The 24477-nt window shown below is 37.2% G+C and overlaps 2 protein-coding genes across 2 annotated transcripts; one reads left to right on the top strand and one right to left on the bottom strand.

Moving 5' to 3' along the window:
• Nucleotides 1-81: 81 nt before the first annotated feature.
• Nucleotides 82-13680, top strand: LOC137284239 (ribosomal L1 domain-containing protein 1-like). The gene is made up of 7 exons (XM_067815972.1): nt 82-144; nt 1704-1840; nt 4246-4390; nt 4850-4998; nt 8414-8515; nt 10101-10267; nt 10801-13680. Exons 1-7 carry the CDS (start codon nt 124-126, stop codon nt 11124-11126), a joined length of 1047 nt encoding a protein of 348 aa, XP_067672073.1. The 5' UTR covers nt 82-123; the 3' UTR covers nt 11127-13680.
• A 7717-nt stretch (nt 13681-21397) lies between these two features.
• LOC137284245 (ankyrin repeat domain-containing protein 40-like) lies at nt 21398-24470 on the bottom strand. The gene is made up of 4 exons (XM_067815979.1): nt 24290-24470; nt 22806-22954; nt 22107-22271; nt 21398-21797 (listed from the first exon to the last, which is right to left on the bottom strand). Exons 1-4 carry the CDS (start codon nt 24415-24417, stop codon nt 21487-21489), a joined length of 753 nt encoding a protein of 250 aa, XP_067672080.1. The 5' UTR covers nt 24418-24470; the 3' UTR covers nt 21398-21486.
• Between the last annotated feature and the right edge of the window lie 7 nt (nt 24471-24477).

Genomic DNA, 24477 nt, shown 5'->3' with positions numbered 1-24477 from the left:
ATAAGTTTCAAGAATACCTCATATAAAGTTTCATATCATATTTTATAAATAAGTCGGGCATTCGACCTTCACCTTAATACATTCAGTGCTGAGCTCCTGAATGCAGGACCCACGTGGGGGAAAATGGACTTAAAGAAAGCTAAGGTAGGGACTCTAACTTGGTAATATGTTTGATCGCCTGTTACAATCTGCATAGGGACAGTAGCTCGTGAGAAGTCTAGGGTATGTGGATAGAATATCTGGTCGAATCATATGGACCATATACGAATTTCGACCAGTTCAAAATCTGCTGAAATAATGGATGTCAATATATTGTCATTTGGAAAGAAAGGTTTCGAATGCACACCACTTTCAGCGAGTAACAGTTTGATCATACCTGCCCTAAAACTCCATAAATGTCATTTTAAACAGAGGGCTAGAGTGCAGTTTACCGGGCGCGCGACCCGGGACTGCTGAGCGCTCGCTAATGAGCGCGCTGTAGAGCTACTGAACTGTCTCACTTTACCGCGCTGATGTATCCTTAGGGTTAGGGACCCCCCTTCTAGATCCTTAGGGTTAGGGACCCCACTTCTAGATCCTTAGGGTTAGGGACCCCCGCTTCTAGATCCTTAGGGTTAGGGACCACCCCTTCTAGATCCTTAGGGTTAGGGACACCCCCCTTCTAGATCCTTAGGGTTAGGGATCCCCCCTTCTAGATCCTTAGGGTTAGGGACCCCCCTTCTAGATCTTTAGGGTTAGGGACCCCCCCTTCTAGATCCTTAGGGTTAGTGAGTAAAGGTTAGGGTTGGCAAACCTTAGATGCGATCATATCCATATATCCATCCACGAAACGAAAGTCAAACGATAAACGTCATCGTATATCATAGCTTCGCTGGATTGGCTGCACAACATCTTGAAAACAATGCCTAGGTGTGGCTTCTCGCTTTGATGAATGGGTAGGCGGGGCCTAGCTCTGCGCATGCGCAGAGCTAGTGGGGTAATGACCCGTTAAATGAGCACTAACTAACTGTGATCGCACCGGTGGTCCCGAGGTAGCGTGTCCGCTAATTAGTCTAATTAGAATCCCACGACCCCTGCTGAGAGCGTTCGAGCCCCGCCAGCCCACAGCGAAAAAAATCGGAAAAAGCGCGCCCGGTAAAGTGCACTACTCCCAAACAGAGAATCAACCCAAATGACAGCCACTTGCCAAAATTTAAAAAAGTTGTAGCCGAACGTTCACAAAATGAGTACCAGAAAGAAGTGAAAACTACCCAAGAAGTAGAAATTAGAATAATTTCTCATAAACACATAAGAACCTGGGTTCGATTCCCCCGATTCCCCACGTAGCTACTTAACTACAAGCTGATAGTAGCATTAGTTATCATGCACTCTAGTTATAGTTCCTCCAAAAGTACCATCCGAACTTAACCAGAGTTACACTGGACAACCTTGGAAGACATTGACATTTATTGAGAATCATATTATGGTGTAACAGCACTACTGTAATATGTATTGGTTTACCTGGCAACTGAGCTGTTTTATTGGTCTGCTCTCCTAACATAAGACTTGAACATGGCCTTCATTTTCACGTTAAATCTTAATGCACAGATAAGTAAACACGTACTTGCAATGCAGAGTTTTAGTTTCAACTACCTGAATATTTAGCATTGTTCATTACTTTCATTTATTATCATTATGTAATGTGTGTGTGCTTTGTTTTTCAGGTGCGGAAAGCAGTGGCTGCACTGTTTAGTTTACTCAAGAAGAATAAGAAGTCAATGTTTATTGATGAAGCAGAGAAAATACATTTGCAGTTTACTTTCAAGAAAGTCCCAAATGTCAAGAACAAAACACTACATTTGTAAGTGTAGGATCTCTTCTCGTGGGTTTAAATCCATACCTTAGAACATTAGTGTCTCACCCAATATAACTGTTTCTGAAGGATTTAACTACTGTGGCAAAGAATCTTCCTCAAATTTGTTGGAATATAGTGGTAACCATGGTAACAGGGATTCATGCGTAAATTAAGCAATATTTTATCAAATGATGCAAATATTTTAATTTGCATGTGTACCTGGATGCACAACAAGAAATTTGCTCAAGTAAAAACAGAAAATGACTTTGTCAGTGAAGATATAAAAATTGTAATTAGACAAGATTATTTACGTTTCAAGTTCAAAATTTACTTTAGCTAGGCATTGCATTATATGCAAGGATTAAAGGGGTACTGATGCAGAGCGATTAATGTTTCTCGCCAGCAGTCTAATCACAAAACCAAGCTGCAAGTTGGTCAGTACCCGCTCCCTAGACCGTAATGGACACAGGGACTGATCTACTATCCATGTTAGCAGAATTTCTTCACCCTATACAATGAGAAGGGTAGTTGTCCATCACAGGCCATTATTTGAAGGCATCCCAGGTATTCCTTGTCTGATTGTAGTAAAGTAGCCTAGCAGTGTAGTTTTTTCCTACTACCTGGATGGTAAAGTGATGGTATTGATCATATCCCTGTGTTTTTTACCACAATATTTAACCATGCCATGTACGAAATATGTCTTCAGGCACATAGCAACCCATTCGTTTCATATAAGTCCGGTAGATTGCCAAGCTTTATGGTTTGATAGTATTGAGAGCTGGTTCACCTTTCATAGCAAAAATTATCTGTAAGTTTAGGTAGCAATGCCCCTGGTCTATTATCTATGATAATAAAAACATACATTTGATATATTTGAATCTGTAAACTGATAACAACAACTTTAACCTTGGTAGAAACATCTGAAAAAACTGATAATACCTACTTACCTGAGTGCACAGTAAATGCTTATTGTTATATGTATTTCTTTATGCAACAACAAAGTTCCTTTGGTATTCTCAAAACAATTTCAGCTCATAAGTGTTTTCAGGATTACAGCGATTACTTGTCCCTTGCTGTAACATTGGTGGTATAAACCTACATGTTATGTGTCATTTTTCACTTGATGGTCCGTTAATGAATTTATAACAGGTATAATTAGTGATAACACCACTCTACAAAGGTTCCTTTTTTGGCATTTCTGCTGTCTGGAGTAAATACAGACCCCCTAAGTAACTGAAGGAGTTATGGCAAATTTGGAGGAATTGCATCTCAAATGTAAACAGACGCATCCCCTCGTGAAACAATTGCAGCGATATCGGTAGTTTAACAGTAATAACATAAACACAAAGACCCTGTTGGAAACAATGTCGGTAATACTTGAAACACGCTTGGGCATCTTTGGAGATTTCCTGGCTTCGTTCCATAATTTGTCGGTTGCGTCCTTAAACTCATACATCAAAACATGGCGTTACTGGAAGGAGCACCTGTCTCAGTGAGTTTTGTTTTTAATTTCTACTGTTTTCATTTTTATAATTATCCATCTTTGACCACCTGTGTTGAATGCGGTTAGGTATGAGGTGTTGTTGCAGCTATAGAATATTTTTTAAGGAAAGGATCGTCACTACAGAAGAGCGTCATAAGTCATGCCCCCGGAGGTTGTTTACGTCTGAACATTGGAAGTATCCGGGGGCATGACTTATGACGCTCTTTTGCAGTGTCGACCTTTTCCTAAAATAATAATCTATAGCTGCGACAACACCTCAAACCTAAACGCATTCAACACTGGTGGTCAAAGATGGATAATTATAAAAATGGAAACAGTAGAAACTAAAACAAAACTCACTGACACCACTGTGAGTAGACACAATATGATTGTGATTTCTGTGAATAATTCAGATAGAAGTTATGATTATCAATATCTGCCAGTTGTCTTATCGTCTGACTTGGGCATTCACTATTCATTACTGTTTATGGTTTTTGTAAGAATAATTACAGACAATTGATTATGAAATTTTGCAATTGATTGTTGCAGTGGGAAAGAGTAACGAATGAATTTTCAGTTATAATCTTGTGTTCAAACTACTGACTAGTTTATTTCACTGTATGAGTTAGCTCGAAATACATCTTCATGATACATGTAAAACTTCAAACTGTTTCGGGTTTTTTCCAAAAGTTCAAAGCAAACTCTAGTGACTCACTTTGATCAAACTGACTCAGTGTTTTAAGTTGTGACAAGTCATTTTGAGTCATGGTCATTGAGAGCAAAGTGAATCACTGTCAGGTAACTGTAAAACACCAATAGTAATGGTCTCACTCAGTTTACCTGTGAGTTTTACGTTATCACCCCACTTTTTAAAATATTTTACATAAGGCAGTCTAGATAATAATATGTGTTTGTGTTTACATTGTAGGAATTTGCCACACTCCTTAAAGAGAGATACTGTGGATGTATGTTTGTTTGTGAAAGACTTGAACAAGAAGAAGCGAGACTTTGATCCTTCTATCCACCATTACAAGGAACTGCTTGACAAACATGACATCAGCTTTGTTACAGAGGTATTTGACACGTTTTGGATTTCCAGGTTTCTGTAGTTACAAGGGCGATGGGAGGGATAGCTTGGAATCACACATTGCTTTATTACATTGCTTTTGTTAGTGTTTGTCTACCTTATTGTATGGAATCCTATTCACAAGTCCATTTTCACAATAGTTCTGTCACTCATATTTCGTACAATAGAACTAATCAGAGCTTGTGCCTGTTATGTATGGATAGCTTTAATGTTATTGTTTTTGCCCATGTTGGATGCATGATGTTGCTGCCTTGCTGGAACACTGCTATAAGCAGTGTAAACTATTCTCAGATCTCAGTATAGTTTATGTTGGCATAGTTACATGAATATTTGCCAATATTACTTATGTTGTGCAATGTTAAAATTAACATTAAATCTCACTGCAGATGGTACTCTATTCATGCAGTTGACTTCAACATATTTAACAGCATGTTCTTCTGTACAGGTTATTCCATTGAAGTGTTTGAAAACAGACTACAAACCATATGAAGCAAAGAGGATACTCTCTGACCGGTTTGATGTCTATTTAGCAGACAAATGCATCATTCGGCTATTACCAGACTATCTTGGCAAGGCCTTCTATGGGAGGAAGAGGTAAGAACTCGAAGCCCTCTGTAATGGGGACAAATGTAAGGGATGAGAGGTAGCTGACCCAAATGGGTCCACATGTCACAAATGAAGTGAGCAGTGCAACACTTAAGTGTCAGATCCTATGCTTTGGAGTTACTATGGCTGTATAGTGTATGCTTAACTCTACAACAAATATCTTTACTGGAGGATGACTGCTATCATTGATGGCCAGTGATATTGTTTTGTCATGCTCTGTATTCATGAATGTTTATAGTAATCACAAATAGCATAGTTTCTGATGCACATTAATTCATCTATCTTCAGCATTGGGGAGAGGTTTATTCCATGTGCAAGATAAACTGGGAGTTAATTAGCAGCTCAGTCAGAAAATGATTGCAGTTGTCAGTCACTCTCAGACAAAGGATAGACATAGTTAATCATCAATGTGTCGTGCCAAATTTGTTCTTCTCTAAGGTCTGTTCATCACCTTCATTAGAAATTAATTGCCATTAGTTATATACACTAGACAATGTTTCAAAGTGCATGCTGTGAGGATGTTTGTGCTTGTCTTGTATAGACTGATAACTGGATCATGTAACCACAGTGCAAACTAAATATTTATATCTCTTGGATAGGTAACCTGATTGTGTGGCAGTCGTTTGAAGGTTACACTGTTGAACACCATTTGAAGTATAGTTCCTGTGTGACATTTTTTTACATTACTATCCATTAGTGGTGTTCCAGTTAATTGAAATAATCAATTATTGGGTGCAGCGACGAAGCAATCAATCACACTTTCTTATAGGACACATGCGATTTTAAACTGTTGTTTTAGTGTTTGAAATGCTTGATAAAGGAGCATATCTTAGAAGTTGTCGGGGCCTGAAAACATGTTTCAGTTTTCTTGATGAAAAGGCGTGACTAACTATTTCTTGAAGACACCGGAACTTTATATTCTGAATTTCATATGACAGTCATCACTTGAAAGTAGCAAGATGTATCATTTTACACTGGATGTGATTTTTGCAAATGCAATTTGTACAGTTTCTAATTAAAACAAAAAACAATAACAGAGATTTTTTTTTTCTTACACTTGTCTTCAATAACAACCTGAATAGGAAAATCTGAAAAATGATGCTAAACCAATTTCTTTCGATGATGTTCGTTGGCAATGACCGAATAATCAATGTGAAATGTCAACCAATTCCCAACTTTACTATCCATGGTGATAAGTGTGCAATTGGATGAAAACCTTCTATTTTGGTCTTTTATACTGAAACATATGCAGTATCTTGTATGGGATGGAACTTACAATTCATTAAATGAATATTTTCATCATTGTTCAAAAGGAAGGTTTCTTTCAGTCAAATATTTACAAGTTCAGTATGCTGCAACTTCTCCAAGAATTCCTTTCGACAGAGTTACTGACATGGTATATTATAAATCCCTTTTTGGCTGTGTTGAGAGTGAGTGTTTTTCAGATGCACATTAATTCACCTTTTTCCAGCATTGGGGACAGGTTTATTCCATGTGCAAGACAAAATGGGAGTTAATTAGCAGCTCAGTCAGAAAATGGCTGCAGTTGTCAGTCACTCTCACACAAAACTTCATGCATCACGAGTGTCAGCCTGTGTTATCAGATTTAATCATGTGTTATAATGACTGTTGAACCATACTGCATCATATGATTATAATATCTGAGCCTTATTCCTACTATTGCAATGCAGGGTGTGATACAAGACAGTCTGCAAGTGAAGTTATTAGTCCCTCCTGGATTGTTTGCCTTTGTTAGTGGTATTTTCATATACTAACAGTTATGGGACAGAGAATTGCTTCTTACCTAGTCTTTATTCACATGTATAAACAGGGAAATTAAACGTAATTTAAGATTGTCTTGATACAGATTTGTTTCATTTGTCTTAAGTTCCTTTCAGATGTAGGTGTTCCTTTAGAATATTAATGTATTCAGTATTTAAAATGCACATTCATTCATCTCATTGTTTTATTGTAGGACTGAGATTTATTCTATGTGCAAGATTAATTGAGAGTTAGCAGCTCAGTTTTCAGTCACTCTTCAACAGGCTCTCCTCCAAACCAAATGCTTCTTTATGATAATGCCTCATTCTCGCGAGCACTTCTTATGTTCTGGGATACAGTCTTTGTGAAGTCAGTTAGCAGGCTCAGAGGTAACACTTTTGTGGTAACGTGCAAATGTGTCATGAATGAATATTTATCATTTCTTCTCTCTTTCTTTTGCAAGTTTTTTCTGTGTGCCAAATTAATTGAAGATTGTGGGTGGAAAATGGTTGCATTTGGCAGGACATCCTATTTTTCAGTTGGTTGTGTCTAAACCTTTTGAAAGCAGTTATAAATCAAATTGCACTGATTCGCTGTCACATTGATTCTTAGGTTTAGAGCTAAACACTAGCCCACTAGCCCACAAGCCCAGGGCTAGTGCACATTTCCCAAATTCCCCATAACAAGGCATTTTGTATGTGCTGTGGTTAGTAAACATTTGGAGTTAAACTCTGATGATCTTGTCCTGTTCCTGAATAGTGTCCTGTTTCTTAATGAGTAATCCAGTGTCTACCTATCCGACACATGCCCTTGTAAACATTGTCATGAAAGCACATTAATTCATCTCTCTTCTGGTATAGGACTGAGGTTTATTCCATGTGCAAGATAAACAGAGAGTTAATTAGCAGCTTGGCTAGAAAATGGCTCTGGTTGTCAGTCACTCTTTGACAGAATAGGCATAGTGGTATCTCTGGCAAAAGTCCAGCATACTTTGTACTAGTGAAGCCCCATCTGGATATGTTTGATTGGATGTGCAATGTAGTAAAACCGAGCTTACTCACTGACTGATACTTTTATCAACACAAATGTTTTACTAGGTTATTGAAAGCAATAGTTATGGAACTTTTCTGAAATGAAATGCCAGCCAAGCCATACTACACAGGGTCAGTGTTTCTGATCAGTTGGCCATCAGTGCCTGCTGCAGCGTGCAGGCTTTAACATCTACAGGCCCTGAATGAAATAAGCAAGTCCATTTTGTTAAAGGCAAACCAATAAAAACATAATAGACTGCATTGTACACAGTTTCACCCTGTTTCTACAAAATCAGTATGCGAACCCAATGGCATTTTCATTTGTTATGAGTGGTGTTTACAAACATATATGCAAAGCGCTGAAATACCAGGAAGTGAAACTCTAGTTATTGTAACATGAGGGATCATGCATGATTCCTGGGCCTTTATAAAGGGAAACCTCAAGGGGAAAGATACCAGTTGTGAATAACAACTTGATTATTTCAAACGCTTCACAGGGTGTTCTTTTCTCTGTTAGTATCCGACTGCTTGTTCCAAACATGGTGGCTGTCCAACATGTGAAGATAACATTGTTGACTGAAGCTGACTAGTTGTTTGACCCTCTATTCCAGGCTGCCGATTGGTGTGAACATGAGTGCCAGTGATCTGAAGAAGGAGCTGCTGCAAGCCCTGGACAATTCTCACTGCTACATCAGTGGACGAGGGCCGTGCAGGTGAGTGTAACAGTTTAAGGAACAGTGTGTCTCAACCTGATAGCCGGGCGGGTGGCCCATAAATGTTGCCTGCCCATCTTGAAAGTTGCCTGCCTGCCCACCTATAAGTAACCCTCTCTTTGATTGGTTCTTATTGAACCATGTTTCTACAGATGTCCAATCATAGCGTAGCTTACTAAGCCAGTCAGTTCTGCTATCTTCACTGGCTGAAGAGGTGTTCATGTGTAATTATGGAATATGCTCGTAGGTTTCATTCATCTTTCTTAAATCAAAATATGACATGACAATTAAAATGGAATGATCATCCTCAGAGCAAACTGAAAGTAGGTCAACCTTAAAAATTTCAGCCAGACAATCGGGCTGGTGGAGAAAATTTCCAGGCAGCCCGACTCAAAACTTACAGGCCACGGGCAGTCAGGCAGGCCATTATTTCGATCACTGCTTGTCAGTTTTAGAAGAGACAGAAACTACTTCAGCTTGTTTTTATTTCTTATTAACTATACATTCGTTAGGAAAATGACGTGAAATAAGACAATTCAAGGAGAAAAAAAACAATTGCAAAAGTATAGCAAGAGTTGGGGACAATAGGCTATCACTGTTGCAGTAGTATGTTGCATCACAGTAGTCTCCCCCTCAGTAGTTGCCCCTAATTGTAATGCACCAGTATTTATCAGGGTTTTTTCTGCTGTTCACTCATACATTTTCACAATGTGTGACATGTGATAAAAATATTTTTTGTCCTCTTCTTATAATTTGCCAGGACTTGTTGAGAATTGATGAGAACCTTGGCTGGAATTAGTCTGCTGTAGCTGGTTCTATAGTGAGATGAAACAACACACAATGATCAGCTGATGATGACAACCAAATTTGTTCAAGATATTACATTGCTTTTTATGCCCATTTCTCTTCAAACCATGTTCTTAATTTCTCTCAGAAGGCCTGTTTGGCTTTGTAAACATTTTCTCCCGCTAATACATTTGGCATGTATCATCATAGCGTGTTATTTTTTTTTTGTTATTTCTGTGTATTTAGTGTAAGTTTTTAATAAGAAGTATTTCTGCAGATGTTTTGATGTTTCTGTCAGTATTGTTGATTACATATATCACCATTATGAGCTATAGTGCAATGACAATCGTAACTTCCTAACCAAGGTCAAGCTCCCTTTTTACCCTCTCTGAAATTCATCGTGGAAATAAGGTCCCGGGGTAGAATAGGCCTTCAGCAACCTATGCTTGCTATAAAAGGTGACTGTGCTTGTCGTAAGAGGCGACTAACGGGATCGGGTGGTCAGGCTCACTGACTCGGTTGACAAATGTCAATGGTTCCCAATTGCGCAGATCAGTGCTCTTGTTTTTGATCACTGGATTGTCTGGTCCAGACTCCATTATTTACAGAGCGCCGCCATATAGCTGGAATATTGCTGAGTGCGGCATAAAACTAAACCCACTCACTCACACTAAATTCATAACATACAATATTAATTCCTGTTACGATTGTTTTTATCATCTACCAGTTTTGAAAAGTAATACCTACCCTGACAATCATTTTTAAGACTGTGATTTACAATTACTATCTTATCTTACAGCATGTGCACAGTTGCTCATTCTGAGATGAAGGCAGAACATGTAGTAGACAATGTTATTGCAGCAGCCAATCAGATTGCTACAGGTATTCCAGGAGGACCTGTCAACATTAAGAACATTTACATCAAGACTGAAGGTTCAATGTCAATTCCCCTGTTTTTCAGCACAGGTAATGTTTATTATTTTTACATGTTTGTTAAAGTCATCATTCATCAATATGCTCTAGTATGTGTGTTAAATGTTTCTGTGTCCGGTGATCAACTAGCAACCATGATTGTCCTTATCCTGTCTTTCATTCTTGTATCAGGTTTGTTATTTTTTTATCACACTGTACCATGTCACTAGCTTGATGTCTTAAAAAGTACAGATAAAATAACTTCTGTCATGAATACACAATATTTATGATTGGCATGCTTTGTATGCCCCTCTGACAAGTGTATATTGCCATGGCTCCAATGCCATGAATACACAATGCTTTTTAGAAACTGGTCAGATGCAACATGTTATATTTGGGATTACATTTTCTCTGTACTTTGCTGAGAAAATGTAATCCCAAATATACAAAAATGGAACTTTAACAGTCATCATCTTGCAAATGATAGAAAAAGGACAAGTGAGCAGGATACTTGACTGTTGTCTGACGAAAAGTAAATATATTCAATGTAGTGACGTATACACTGTAAATTGGCATTTTATTTTCAGATGATGGTGATGTTGTTTTGCCACGCCAGGAGAGAAAGGTGGAAGACAATGATTCAGAGGAAATTACAACTATTCTTGGGGCCAAGGTCAAGGTCTCTCGATTTGGGGATGTCAAGATCATTCAAGAGAAGCGAGTAGCAGAAGATGAAGATCTTGATCTTGACAGTCTTACTGCTAAGAAAAAGTTCAAATCAGCTCAAGCAAAAACTTCAAAAAAATCTAGTATGGCTCCATCAAAATCAAAGAGTGTAGCACTGAAGCAAAAGACTTTGAAATCTGGCATCAAGCAACCAAAGAAGTCGAAGAAACAGAAAACCAAATCTTGAACTGATTCTCTTAAAAAAAAAATGGGATTAAATTTCTGTACATAGCTTTTATCTTTGGAATTGTCTCTTAAATTGATCAATGGGGAAGTCAAGTGGTTAAGGCATTTGCTCATAATGCTGAAGACCCAGGATCGATTTCCCATACAGAGCTCCAGATAATCTATTTACCACTCTATCATACCCATACATTTGAAACTAAGTGGGTATTTCTACTTTCAAGTGGCTATCTATACTTTTAAATACCCACCATGTTTTTTAATCTGGGTATTCATTTCAAATAAGAATAACAGGTGCAACCTTTTTTATTCAATTATCAAATAAAACAAAATCCTCCCAACAATGCTAAATGATAGTTGATAGTCAATACAGCATTATCCACTTGTGCTGTGAGAAATAATATGTGCCTTAGTCTACATCTGTTTTGGTGTAAAGCAAGACCCCAAAGATGGATATTAAATGATGTAACAGTCATGTTTTCTCACTAACAGTTATTTGTTTTCTGGGGGTTGTTTTTAAAAAACTTCCCATTGTGTTGTTTCACTTTCAAACCCTGAATGGCTAATGTTACAAGTTCATTAAAAATATCACCGGCAATAGGATGGATTGTGAAACACAACACTTACCTGTTAATACATCTAGTAGTCCTCTAATGAAGTATTTTTCTGTTGCAAGCGTAAAAAATATATTTTACTTTGAGCATGTTGAAACTTTTTGCTATGCTTGCTCACCATTATCGATTAGTTTACTAAAGGAGAACAACTACTTGATTGGTCGCTTTTAATAGATAGGCCTCAACTGGGATGTTATATATGTTGCACATCAGGATTAATAAGCTTTTTAATCGTGAATATGTAGAGATGGAAAAATTTTACGTTCAGTAGGCTTGAACTGATACGATTCGCAATGTGATTTTGATGTCTTGGGTAAATATGCATTATTATTTTGACAAAGCATAAATGTAAATATTTAGTGTTTTTTCATACGCTGGCATTTATTTTTCTCACATGTTTCAACTTTTCTATTGCGTAATTTACTTAAATATGCAGCTTATCTGGAGCTCTGCCATATTTGTACACTGGGTGAGGCCGATGTGTCAGCCATCATACAGCTGACTATTGCTAAAAGCAGCAAAAAGTCTTGACTACCTCACTGTATCTTAAACACTGTACAGTACACTGCTGTGTACTGACATAATTGCAATAGTTTAGACACAGGGTTGGTTTAGGACTGACATAGAAGATGATATTGCTAGGTTATTACTTGCTGAAACTGGTAGGTAACTGGTCTAGGCATCTGGAGGGATTAAAAGACTTGCAGAAATAATGTTAGAGAATGGAGAAAAGGCAATCTTTGTTAATTCAAGCAACCTTTATGGATTGATTTGCATTTGAATCCGCAGATTTGCAGAAAATTGCCATCCTTGTATCTATGGCCAAAGTCAAACATTCTGATTGTTGTTTTGAATTCCTGAGCAGGTCATGTGCCTTTCCCTGGAGTGTTCAGATAAAGGGGCATAATCTTGTCAAAATCATAAAAGATGTTGGTCCATTTTATAACCTGTAACATGTTTCTAGGGGGTGCAAATTTGTCTTTTTGGGGCCAGATCATATAAAAAGTTCAGTGTCTCTTCAACAAACTTTGCACACAGGTCGATATGTTACCATTGCAGGATGATATTGATGACTGTGTCTTCTTGTTGAGATAGGTTCTGGAATTGGTGTGCAAAGTGGCCTAGGTTTGTGTAAAGCTTGAAATACTTGACCAGTGCCTCAACAGCCTTCATTTTCATACTTAAAAACTATATGGACTGAAATGCAAGCATCCAGTCTTTTCACTCTTGCAACAAAAATGGTGGTGTGATCTTGGCCACCCCCTTCAGGAAAATTAATGACAATATCATTGAGACTATGATGTTTTTGTCATGGCAATATAATGAGATATAAACAATCACATTTGTTTAGATCAGTGCTTCATGACTGCTTGAAGGAATTCACCTTGTTCCAACTTTGAGATTTTTTACTACAAGATGCGAGTGCTCAACATTCCTGTGGCTGATGGGTAGCGCAGTGGTTAAAGCATTCACTCATCATGCTGAAGGCCTGGGTTCAAGTCTCCATTGAGTACAATGTGTGAAGCCCATTTCTGGTTTACCGACCGTGTTTGTTTGATGTTGGGAAAGATGTTAGGTTTCAAGGCCTGTGCATGATCAGTGCAGTTATGAGTAGATGACAATTATTCACAAATTATGAACAACTGATGGCAAAGAGGACATCTGTATCACATCATTACACAAAGCAAGACCTTATTTAGGTGGAAAACCGAAGTAGTATCCCTTATTACATGTCATGGATCCTTTTCTGGAAAATAACAAACATGGACTTTTACAAATGTTTATTTGCAAAGTTGACATTTCAACAGCAAATTCATCTCCTGGAAAACCAACTTGTAAAGTCCTCTTTGTCTACAAAGTGCACCATGCATTGCAAAAATATGCAGAATTTATCACTTGTGATTAAAGAAAACTGAAACTGCACGACATACCAATTAACAGGAAGCAGTATCTTGTACCTGCCATATGTATATCATGCTAACAGATACAATGCTTTTATCAGCTGTCAGTTTCAAAGTTTTGATTGTGCAATCAACGTCATAAAATAAACTAAACTAACAATTTTTGTCTACAAATATGTCATACTTATTTACATCACATACAAAATGTGCACGTTAAATTTTTCTATCAGTTTCCATTACGGGAATTTATGAATATAAATAATGAACAGGAACACAGATTCACAGGGATGCATTTCAATAGACTTTATAGCCATATCTAACCTTATGATAACTGTACACTTTTAGACTTAGTGACAACACTGAATGTGACAACTTTTCACTGTTTGTGTTTTGTTTCTGCAGTCTTGGCACTATATGTATATATTCCTTATTTTGTGCCCTGACAGCTGGGTATATGGGTCACGCATCTTTATAACTCCAGATCCCAGATAGGATTAATGTACACAATGTACTTTACACAAACAAGTTCCACGATGATGTCATCAAGTGTCTGCACAACCATATATATGCTTGTTCCTGTCACACACTATGTTGTTTAAATTATTTGGGCAGATATCCAGTATTTCACAATTGTAGAACAATACAAAATCGTAAGAGGATCCATAAGCAAAATACTAAAAGAAAGAGTCTTAGAACAATCTTATTGACTTTTAATCCACACTATTAACATTACCACAGACACTGCAGTTCGAACTAATATCTTGAAAACCAAAACTGCACCATGTAATAACAGTGTATGAAATAAGCCAAACAAATAGCAGATATTCAACTATTTAACCAGACCAGACACCAAGAATTTATTCAGATGTTTGGAGCATCTAAAATTTGCACCAGACAGTTGGGCTTGCTGGTTGTAAATGTAGACTGTCAGAAATCTACCCCATCTCTGGTGGTCGGATGAGGCCTTATTTCATACACTGGTAATAAGTCCTTAGTTTTCTTCACATGCACACATAAAAATATATGCATTAGGAAAAATAAAAGCCAGACAATAACATGCAACATTTATGACATCTAACTACAGTACCATATTTACATAAACAGAATTTTAGCGTTACTGAAACCATGTTCTACACATTTGTGTGAAAAAAACATTTACATTTGATTTAAAATGGAATGAGTCTATCAGTTCCTCAATTTAAGATGATATTTGTATTATTTCTTGCACATATGACAAATAGAACAACTCATCCTTCATATAGACTGGGCTGACACATTTTGCTCAGGGTCCATCAGGTTCTACGAACAGGTTATCAGAACATCCCACAGTGAGGCTTCACATGACTGACTGGAATGAGATTGTTGGGTTTCAAAACAACTGTAGCTCACCCAACTCTCCTAAAGGAAAACAGTTAAATAAACTTTGATTTGTTTCTTTATATCAAAGTGGAAGCAATTGGGATTCCACACATCTTTCTATCATGATGATAAATACCTACAGATATATTCCTGATATGACAATGCAATATATTTTGCAAGGTAAAAAAAGTTAAAATTGCAAAATGTGAAAGAAATGGTGGGAAAATATCTGTCATACAGCCTGGGTGGTTTGGAGAGAGAAATGGCAAAGACTGGTACAACTGAGTCACAAGAATAATAACAATAGTATAGAAACATGACATTTTGCAAAAGCTGATAAATGAAATGGTATACTGTGCTCAGGATAATGACTAGTATGACATACTAAAACAAAGGCTTGGTAAAAACACAAAGCTGGTGGTGAAAAGAATGAAGTGTTATATTGCCACAGCAGTTTTCATCATTTCCTTTGCAGCACTGGAAGTGGGTAAATTTCTTCTTACACTGAGTAAGATATTGAAGAAACTGCTTGGGTGAGAACTGATGTCTCTACAAAAATAAAACATCAAGATCTGGAAACTTGAGCAATAGGCTCAATTGTTCATCAGACTCCTGAAGAGAAAAGCCAGAAAGGAAATCTCTGAACACATTCTAGAGGCCCCTTGCTATAATCATTCCAAACTTTCTGTACCATAAGCCATGTAGTATCAGAGATGTGAAGGTCAACCATGGATGGAAAATGTAAACAGACAACCAGATAAAGAAAGACACTCAAAGACATAAGCTTGGTTCGGGTTCAGCCATGTGAACAAAACAAAACATGTGGAAGGACTGCTACAGGTTAACAGGTTAGCATCTGACATGCAATAGTATCCTACTCTTGATTCACCAGTGATGCCAATTTGCAGTGTGTGTTATTTGTGCAGGCAAATCCATCACAATAGGCAATGACAGCTACGTGAGACTTGTCTTCTTGGTGTCCAGCCTACCCTAAACAGTATGTTTCCCTGGCATCATATACTTCCAACATGTAACAAATGTGGGACTTGGATACAATTCTCTTCCAGTATCACAACACTGGTCTTGAAACGGGATTACTGAAATATTCCTTTGTTCTATAGATGGCACTTTTAAAAAAAATATACATGTATCTATTGTGACATGTGACCAGTGGGAAAGTTGGGTTGAAAGCTGTTATGCAGTTGCATGTAGCTGAATGGAGACAGACATTACTGATTATGGGCATAAGAGATTTGGCTGTTATTTATTTATTTATTTATTTATTTACTTATTTTTTTACTTATTTATTTGTAATGTAATTCATCTGAACATTACTGAGGGAAGAAAGATGGTAAAAGAGTGGTGTATGACTACAAAATCTGTAACTTAAAATGACCATAGTGTCATGTCCTGGCTGGAAGATTTCATGTGATTTAGCAGATGGGTTATATGTAACAGACATTTTTTGTAATTACCATTTGTCCACACAATCAGTTTAGTTTGGCAGTACAAAAGATTACCTTGCCTCTGATATTTCAAACTACATTCTTCCTGGGGCTTTACTGTCATGACCAACACCAATTTCATGACTATCAATATAGATGACAATGAATGTTGTGATGGTCTGTTGACATGTCAGGTTTTTAATTATATTCTGAACCTTGACAGTGTCATAATGCTTACAGCACCATAATTTGTTCACAAATCCTGCAACAGATCACAGGCAAATGTGAAAACAGTAATATGAATAAAATATGTCGACAGTACAGTTTTGAGATCCAGTTTGTGGAAAATAGCAGCTATGTAAAACTTATCTGCCTACAACTGATGTTGCTCAGTACAGCTGCCTCTTTATGAGTGAGTAATAAGACACTCCGATTCAGCTGATCCTGTCATGACAAGGAGACAATAATTCTGCCTACATCCTCAAACAAAAAAGCCATCCCTATGAAAATGACAGGGTTCCAGTTATTCAAACACAAACAAGACAAAATTGTATCCTGGGACATGGGTGCCCCCGTTGCTGTAGGAAGTGTTCCCTACATTGAGTGTGCTCTGGTTATTAATTTCTAGTAAACAAGTTCAATAAACATTTATGCAACTGTGAGATGCACACCTTTCTAGTCCTAATGAAACACATGTATAACCTTAATCAATTCTGTTGAGCAGTTTTTGAGAAGTAGATAGACTTAATCCCCTACTTCATCAAAATTAGAAATTCCACAAAATTTATCTCGGTTCAAATCTCTAAACATATAAAAACTATAAAATACAAAAACAACATAGGAGGTGAGCTTTGTGCAGTTGTTTAGGAGAGGTGGATAAAGCACACCCCCTCTTGTATGGGATAAATAGATTCAAGTTTCACTCAGGTAAAACATCTGTAGAAGTGACAAAATTAAGAAATATGATGAACACGGGATGAGATGCACACGTTTAGAGTCCCATGAAAGCCCATGTAAAAGTTCACTGAATTCCACAGAGCGTTCTTTTTTGTGGAGAAGTGGATAGAGTACATTCCATGTTTTGTACGGATGGACGGACATACAGACACAGATGGTAATCCTGTATGGTTGAAACAAAAAATGTAGTGCTTTGATCCATACCATAAATTTTCAAGTTTTCTGAAGAGAAAAACAATCCAACCCAAACAAACAGTCTGCAGATTGTTGTTCAGATTAAGTGTAATCATACCCACAAAATTACTCATGATCAGACTCGATGACATCACTGAGTTTATCAAAGTTTGTGGTAGCATAAGATGTGGGAGGAAAGACCTGTACACACTCAGCACAAATATATAGTAGAGAACAAAAAAAAAAAGTTATTGCGCAAAACCTGTCACCAATACTGCAAAATATGTGGTGATATTTTACGTATGCATCTGTAAGTAGACGGAGTTATATTTCTTCACTGACTGTTTGGCCATGTGACCTGTTGCTTAGCAGACGACAACAAAGCAGGCTTGATGTCAAACTCAGCAGAGACATACAACAGAACACACAGAATGAAAAATACTTTGCATGACAAAATACGAGACATCTCACATGAACTTCAAATGTCGTAGGCACACAGCACATATGCCTGACGTAAAAACATAAAACACATCTCAGTTGACCATTATGGTGCATGCAATACTGTGTAACAAGTTTATAATAATGTTAGATATTTTTTGAAAAAAAAAAAAAAAATATGTACCAACTTCATCTGATACCACTATGTGACATGACACATGAACAAGATTCTAGACAACTATGCTAAAACTGTAAATTAAGTAGAAATTTGATTATTTTGATCATTGCAGACATCATATGACTAATGATAGTACGTAAGACAAACGAAACATTGAGAAATATGCACCATTAACTGAATTGTGTGGCAAAATTCCACAGATCACAAAGTGCAATTTGGAGTATTCCATAGGTCCAAGTACACAGTGGTGCCAGAATTGTAGCACTATTATCTAATTAACATGGAAACATTTTTATAACCATGCATTGTTTTAAGAGCAGAATATGGTCCAAACAGTTGGGAATGAGACCCACATACAAAATAATCGTGACTTTGAAGACTATACCCTACTTAAAACACATTGAAAATATGTTCTAAACTAATGTCCATCCAATATGCAAATACACACAATTGTATAAGAAATGAAGGAAAAGTAGTTTATGTTAAGATGATGTCTAATGAATGTTAGCTGATGAATGGTCACATCACAAATAATGAAACCCTCCAATAGTCTGAATTGAAGCTCTCCAATAGTTTACAACTAAATGTACCCTCTAATAGTTTGCAACTCAGTTCCCTCTCCAATAGTCCCACAACAGATGATCATGTTTGTCATTATTATGATTACTGGTAGCTGACAAGCATCTCTTTAGAAAAGAGCCAACGTGATGTAGACTTTCTATTTGAGGGAGGAATTTTCAATGCTCATGTCATATAAGAAAGCTTTGGTGACTTCTTTTAAGAAACTATATAAAAAATTATTGTTCGTATGTGATTGTTGATACAAAAATGAAACACAAATAGTGTCTTTCATATGTGATTCCACTTGTTTGTCTGGTTGACATGTACTTTTACAAACGAATCATGGCTTAAAAGGTAGGTACACACAAAGCCCTAAAAATAATAGTTTTAGATCTATATTCTGCAATCAGACAACATCAGAAATTAGGATGGAATTGATACTTCTGTTGTTGGAGAGAGGTGTATCAACCAGGAGTAAAACAACAGATCAGGTTTAACTTTGAACCTTGGGAAAATACAGATCAATCACAAACTTTCTGGTCACTTTTTACTACATCTATGCTGGTGAGCTGGTGATATAAATGTAAATGTAATACAAAACTGGCATAGACAGCAAAAGTGTCTTTTCAGGCTTCTTCTTGTATCACACTGTTCAAAAATGCTGAAACAAACATGAACTGAACACATTCAAAATCAGCAAGATACATAAAATACACTTCAACAGTTTTCATCGTGTAAAAAGGTATAAAATCAGCAACAGACCTCTTCGAGGTACTTTTGAAAGACATTTACAAACATTATTTCTAACATGATCTTTCCAAAATTAGTGACATACATTGATCTTTTGTGTAAAATCTCATACCAGAAATATTTTTGCATTTTGATTACAGTATCAATCAACATAATTTTAACATAAATCTGTGGAGGAGATTTCCTTTATCTCAATTATTTCAGCAATGTAAAAATAGGTGAGGTGTATGAACAAGACTGGGTAAAACTTCTATTTTCATGTAACAAAATGGGTGAATTATATAAACTCCAGACTCCAGGTATGTTCCATGTGAACAATCAAAGTTCCGATAAGGACAAAATTTTATGGATGAGCAACTTCTTTAATGAGGTGGAATGACGTTTCAATACAGTTTCTTGTATCGTTGTCAAGCAACAACACATGACAACGATACAAGAAGCTCCACCTAATTAAAGAAGTTGCTTATCCATAAAGTTTTATCCTTATCTGATTCACCAACATCTAAACATGCCTCTCAAAGAAGATAGTCAAAGTCCCTTTCTCTTAGTCTACATATGCATGTATTACTACATATCTACCATAGTTGGTCTTCAACTTTTCCTCGTAGTCCAAAGAGAGACTGAATGAAAAATTTCTTCCGTCCAGTAGGCTCAACACATGGTGGCCTATATGGAAACATTTAAAGCATCTACAAAGAATACCAAAAGATAGGTTCAGGCAGGTAGAATCTGTTTAGTTCCAACTACAAAAGAGGAACAATGGCTATACTTACTGCAAAAAACTAAAATGTGCATAACTGAAAAATCACTGATCCACATCTATGACAATGGTTGATAATGGAAAAACCCTTCACAGGCCCCCCTAAGTAATTGAAGGAATTACAGCAAATTTGAAGGAATTGCATCTCAAATGTAAACAAACGCAGCCCACTCGCGGAACAATTGCAGCGATATCGGTAGTTTAGCGGTAATAACAGAAACACATCGGCCCTATCGGAAGCAATGTCGGTAATACTGGAAACACGATCGGCCATCTTCGGAGATTTTTCGGTCGCGAGCGGAAACTCACGCAGCAAAACATGGCGTCGTTGGAAGAAGCACCCGTCTCGGTGAGATTTGTTTTTAGTTCCTACTATTACATTTTCATACTTATCCATCTTTGACCACCCGCGTTGAATGCGTTTAGGTATGAGGTGTTGTCGGGGCAATAGCTTATGTTTTTAGGAAAAGATTGTCACTGCAGAAGAGTGTCACAAGTCATGCCCCTGGAGATTGTTTACATCTGAACATCGAAGTCGTGCCGATGATTACGAACATCATGAATGTGCGCCATGAAGAAGTTTATGAGCCATAATTTTTCTTGCTACGAAGTGCAATTGACAAATTTAAACACATTTTACAAAAAAATGATGTTATATCTGGCGCACGTTCGTAATCATCGGCACGACTTCGATGTTCAGATGTAAACAAACTACAGGGGCATGACTTGTGACACTCTCCTAGAGTGACTATCTTTTCCTAAAAACATAAGCTTTTGCCCCGACAACACCTCATACCTAAACGCATTCAACACGGGTGGTCAAAGATGGATAAGTATGAAAATGTAATAGTAGAAACTAAAAACAAATCTCACCGAGACGGGCGCTTCTTCCAACGACGCCATGTTTTGCTGCGTGAGTTTCCGCTCGCGACCGAAAAATCTCCGAAGATGGCCGATCGTGTTTCCAGTATTACCGACATTGCTTCCGATATGGCCGATGTGTTTCTGTTATTACCGCTAAACTACCGATATCGCTGCAATTGTTTCGCGAGTGGGCTGCGTTTGTTTACATTTGAGATGCAATTCCTTCAAATTTGCTGTAATTCCTTCAATTACTTAGGGGGGCCTGCTTCAACACCTCTAAAGTGCTCTTAACAGAGCAAGTGCTCTTTTGTGATCAGTATTTCGGTACATCTTAAAAAATCTTTGTAGAGATCTAAATACAAATTAATACAAAATTTGTTCGGATCTGATGCCTGGACTCCCTGAATATCCATAGTTTCGGGATGATGCGCTTACAGCCTTGTTAGTGAGGACAAGTTCCAAGGCTTGGAAATCAACAAGACGACGGACATCTTTATCTTTTCGAACAACGGTGTCTGGCAACTTGCGAATCTTGTGTACAAGTCTCCTTTCCACACCAAGCTCAGCACACAACAAATTCAGTAGTGCCTCATATGTCAACATATTTTTGTCCAGCTCCACTTCTATAAAATCTCTGTCATCAGAATTTGCTAACCGAGCTTTCAGGACCAGCTCTGAAAAGACATACCAAGTTATTGCTAGGAGTTTTACTTGTTTAACCATGAATTTTTTGCTAGTCTGACTTCATGTATATTCCAGAAAAAAAAAGAAAACATGCAGAATTCTTGTACTTGGACAGGATTTTAGATGAAACTTCAGCAAGACAAGCAAAATAAACTAAACCTGGTAATAAATGGTCCGAATCTAGTAATGAAATGTAATAATGACATGTATGCCTGCATTTGGTAATTTAATCATGCAACCAGCTGGAAAAAGGTTGCATTAGGCAAAGTTAAGGCATTATGGTGTTAAGGCAACCATACCGTTGTCTCCCTGCTGTCCTGCATGGTTAGCAACAACTGGAGCGCTGGTCATCAGGGTATGGTTTGAATCCAAGCTCCTGCTCTTGCTGTGTGGAAAAAGTGGGTTTTGTAGATAGTTGGGTGTGATGGGCAGGTTAGGCTGACTCTGTGGGATATCCCCTGAAGCTGGAATTGAGCATCATTGCAAATAAAATGACATTTGTATGTCAACATCATTGATAAAGATTTTTCAATATCTGTATCAAATTCAATTATAGTACTCAAAACATAGGTGTCTTACTTTGTTGAGTTATTATCCTATGTTCTCAACCATTTAAATTCATGGATGAAAGATCAGGGGGTGTTCTATTTTGGCCTGTGGGTATTTTGTAAGGATAATGTCAGTGGCTCGTACTAATCCTATGAACACTGAGTAAAATAGGTGTTGAGTGAACTCCATTTACTCGAAGAGACCATGATTGTGCAAGAACTTGACAGTTAATTATAATCTACTTTTAGCCAATTAAAGTGCAGGCCAACAGAATACACCAAGAGAATACACCAACAGAAACAGCTGACATACATATTAGAATACAGATCAAAAGTAATTTTTCAGGTGCTTCTCTAAATGACAAAATTCTGATTTTTCTCACAGCTTTGTCTAATGACAATGTATAATTTATATCTAAACTATAATTTCCATTGTTACACTATGTTTACCTCCAAGTAACAATCTAATGTCCTGGTTGTTGGTAAGATTTTCTGCCATTTGTCCTTCATTTGTTCGAATTGTGTGGTCTGCACCATGATCCATCAGATATTTCACAACACTTATGTGATTCCTCTTGGCTCCCCAATGCAGGGCAGTCCTGCAGAGATAAAAAAACATGCTGTTAATGTCTGAACACTGTTTGGATATATCAACATGCTATCAACCACGTCTTGGAAGCCAACACTCCATCCAAGTTATTTGTCATTGAGACTGAGGTATGGACAATAATCTCCAGCATTCCAAACTTGGCCATGAGGTTTCCAAAGAATGCAAATGTGGAAAGCAATTTATTTCTGTGAATGTAATAAGCATTATTATAGCAATGCAGGGTCATCCTTTTATCTTCATAAGCCTCCTGAAAATTATGCATTTCATTTTCTTTGTTGTGACAATTCTTGCAAAGATGGGCTTGTATGAGTACATGTAGTTCAAAAAAAGTCAAAACACACTTCTCCTACATTTACTTTGCCAGGTACTTGCCAGTGACCAGTTATTGTCATTTCTTAGGTTTTTTTTAACGATTTACTCCATTGTTTCTTGACAAAATGAACACATTTATCTTGATGACAGATTAGCTAATCACCAATGTTTCCTGCTTGTTTACAGCTGCCAATCGTGTTTCTCAGGAAGCATGGTAGTGTATATTGTGTTTTCCCAACAACTAACAGGACCAGTTATCACAGTTTCTGAATTTTTCATGTTATTCACCAAATGTAACAAAAATTTGGTAACAAAACTTTTGTGTGTCAAACCTTGACATACTGAAGAAATTTCAAATTGGAATTTGTTTTTAAAAAAAAAGATATTTATAAGAACAAAACTCGCTTTCATTGTGAATGCTGGCAGATGCTGATATAAGCTGATAGGAATATGGAGATGTCTATGCACAGTTGAACTTAGCAAAGTTGACTTTCTGTGCACTTGTTTGCAAATTTGGTAATGTTTGTTTTCTCCGGGAAAGAAATAAAGAAAACAGGTGAAAACTAATTTGTGGCTTGCAAGACTGAAATTTAAAAGAACAAAACTCACCCTCCATAGCATACAGACGTTGGCCCAATGTCTGCCAATGTTGGCCCAATTCTGAATGCTTTCTGGGTATTTTGTGTATGTTGTCGTGATGCTGATATAAACTGATGGGAATATGGAGATGTCTGATAATATCAGACAAGATGTCAGCCAGCTGCTGGCAATAACTGGTCGCCAGCCAGTATACATTCACATTTTATGAACAACCACCAATTCTCTAAATTAGTCTTATACACATCATTCATTCAATATAAATATGAATATATATGAAGAGCTGGTTGTTGTTAAGATCTTTCTTACTGCAATAGCTGCAGTAAAAGTCAGAAAAGTACACAAATTCAGTATTTAAGCGGTATCCAAACAATTATTGTAGGCACTACACCAGAAATCATGCTTCAGCACTTACCAACCATTCATGCTATTAGCATTGTTGATATCAATTCTTTGAGATTCGATTAAATTTTGTATAGTTTCGATATCACCGATACATGCTGCCTCACGCAGTCTTTCTCCAAGTTCTTTAATTGGGTCCATATTAATAGCGAAAAAATTGTACACGTTTCAGCAAGTGCGCGTCTGCTAGCAATGCAGGAA

The sequence above is a fragment of the Haliotis asinina genome, chromosome 5, assembly GCF_037392515.1.
Source record: "Haliotis asinina isolate JCU_RB_2024 chromosome 5, JCU_Hal_asi_v2, whole genome shotgun sequence".
NCBI classification, from domain to species: domain Eukaryota; kingdom Metazoa; phylum Mollusca; class Gastropoda; order Lepetellida; family Haliotidae; genus Haliotis; species Haliotis asinina.
The sequence above is the reverse complement of the archived record's forward strand: the minus strand, read 5'-3'. Positions and strand labels throughout refer to the sequence as shown.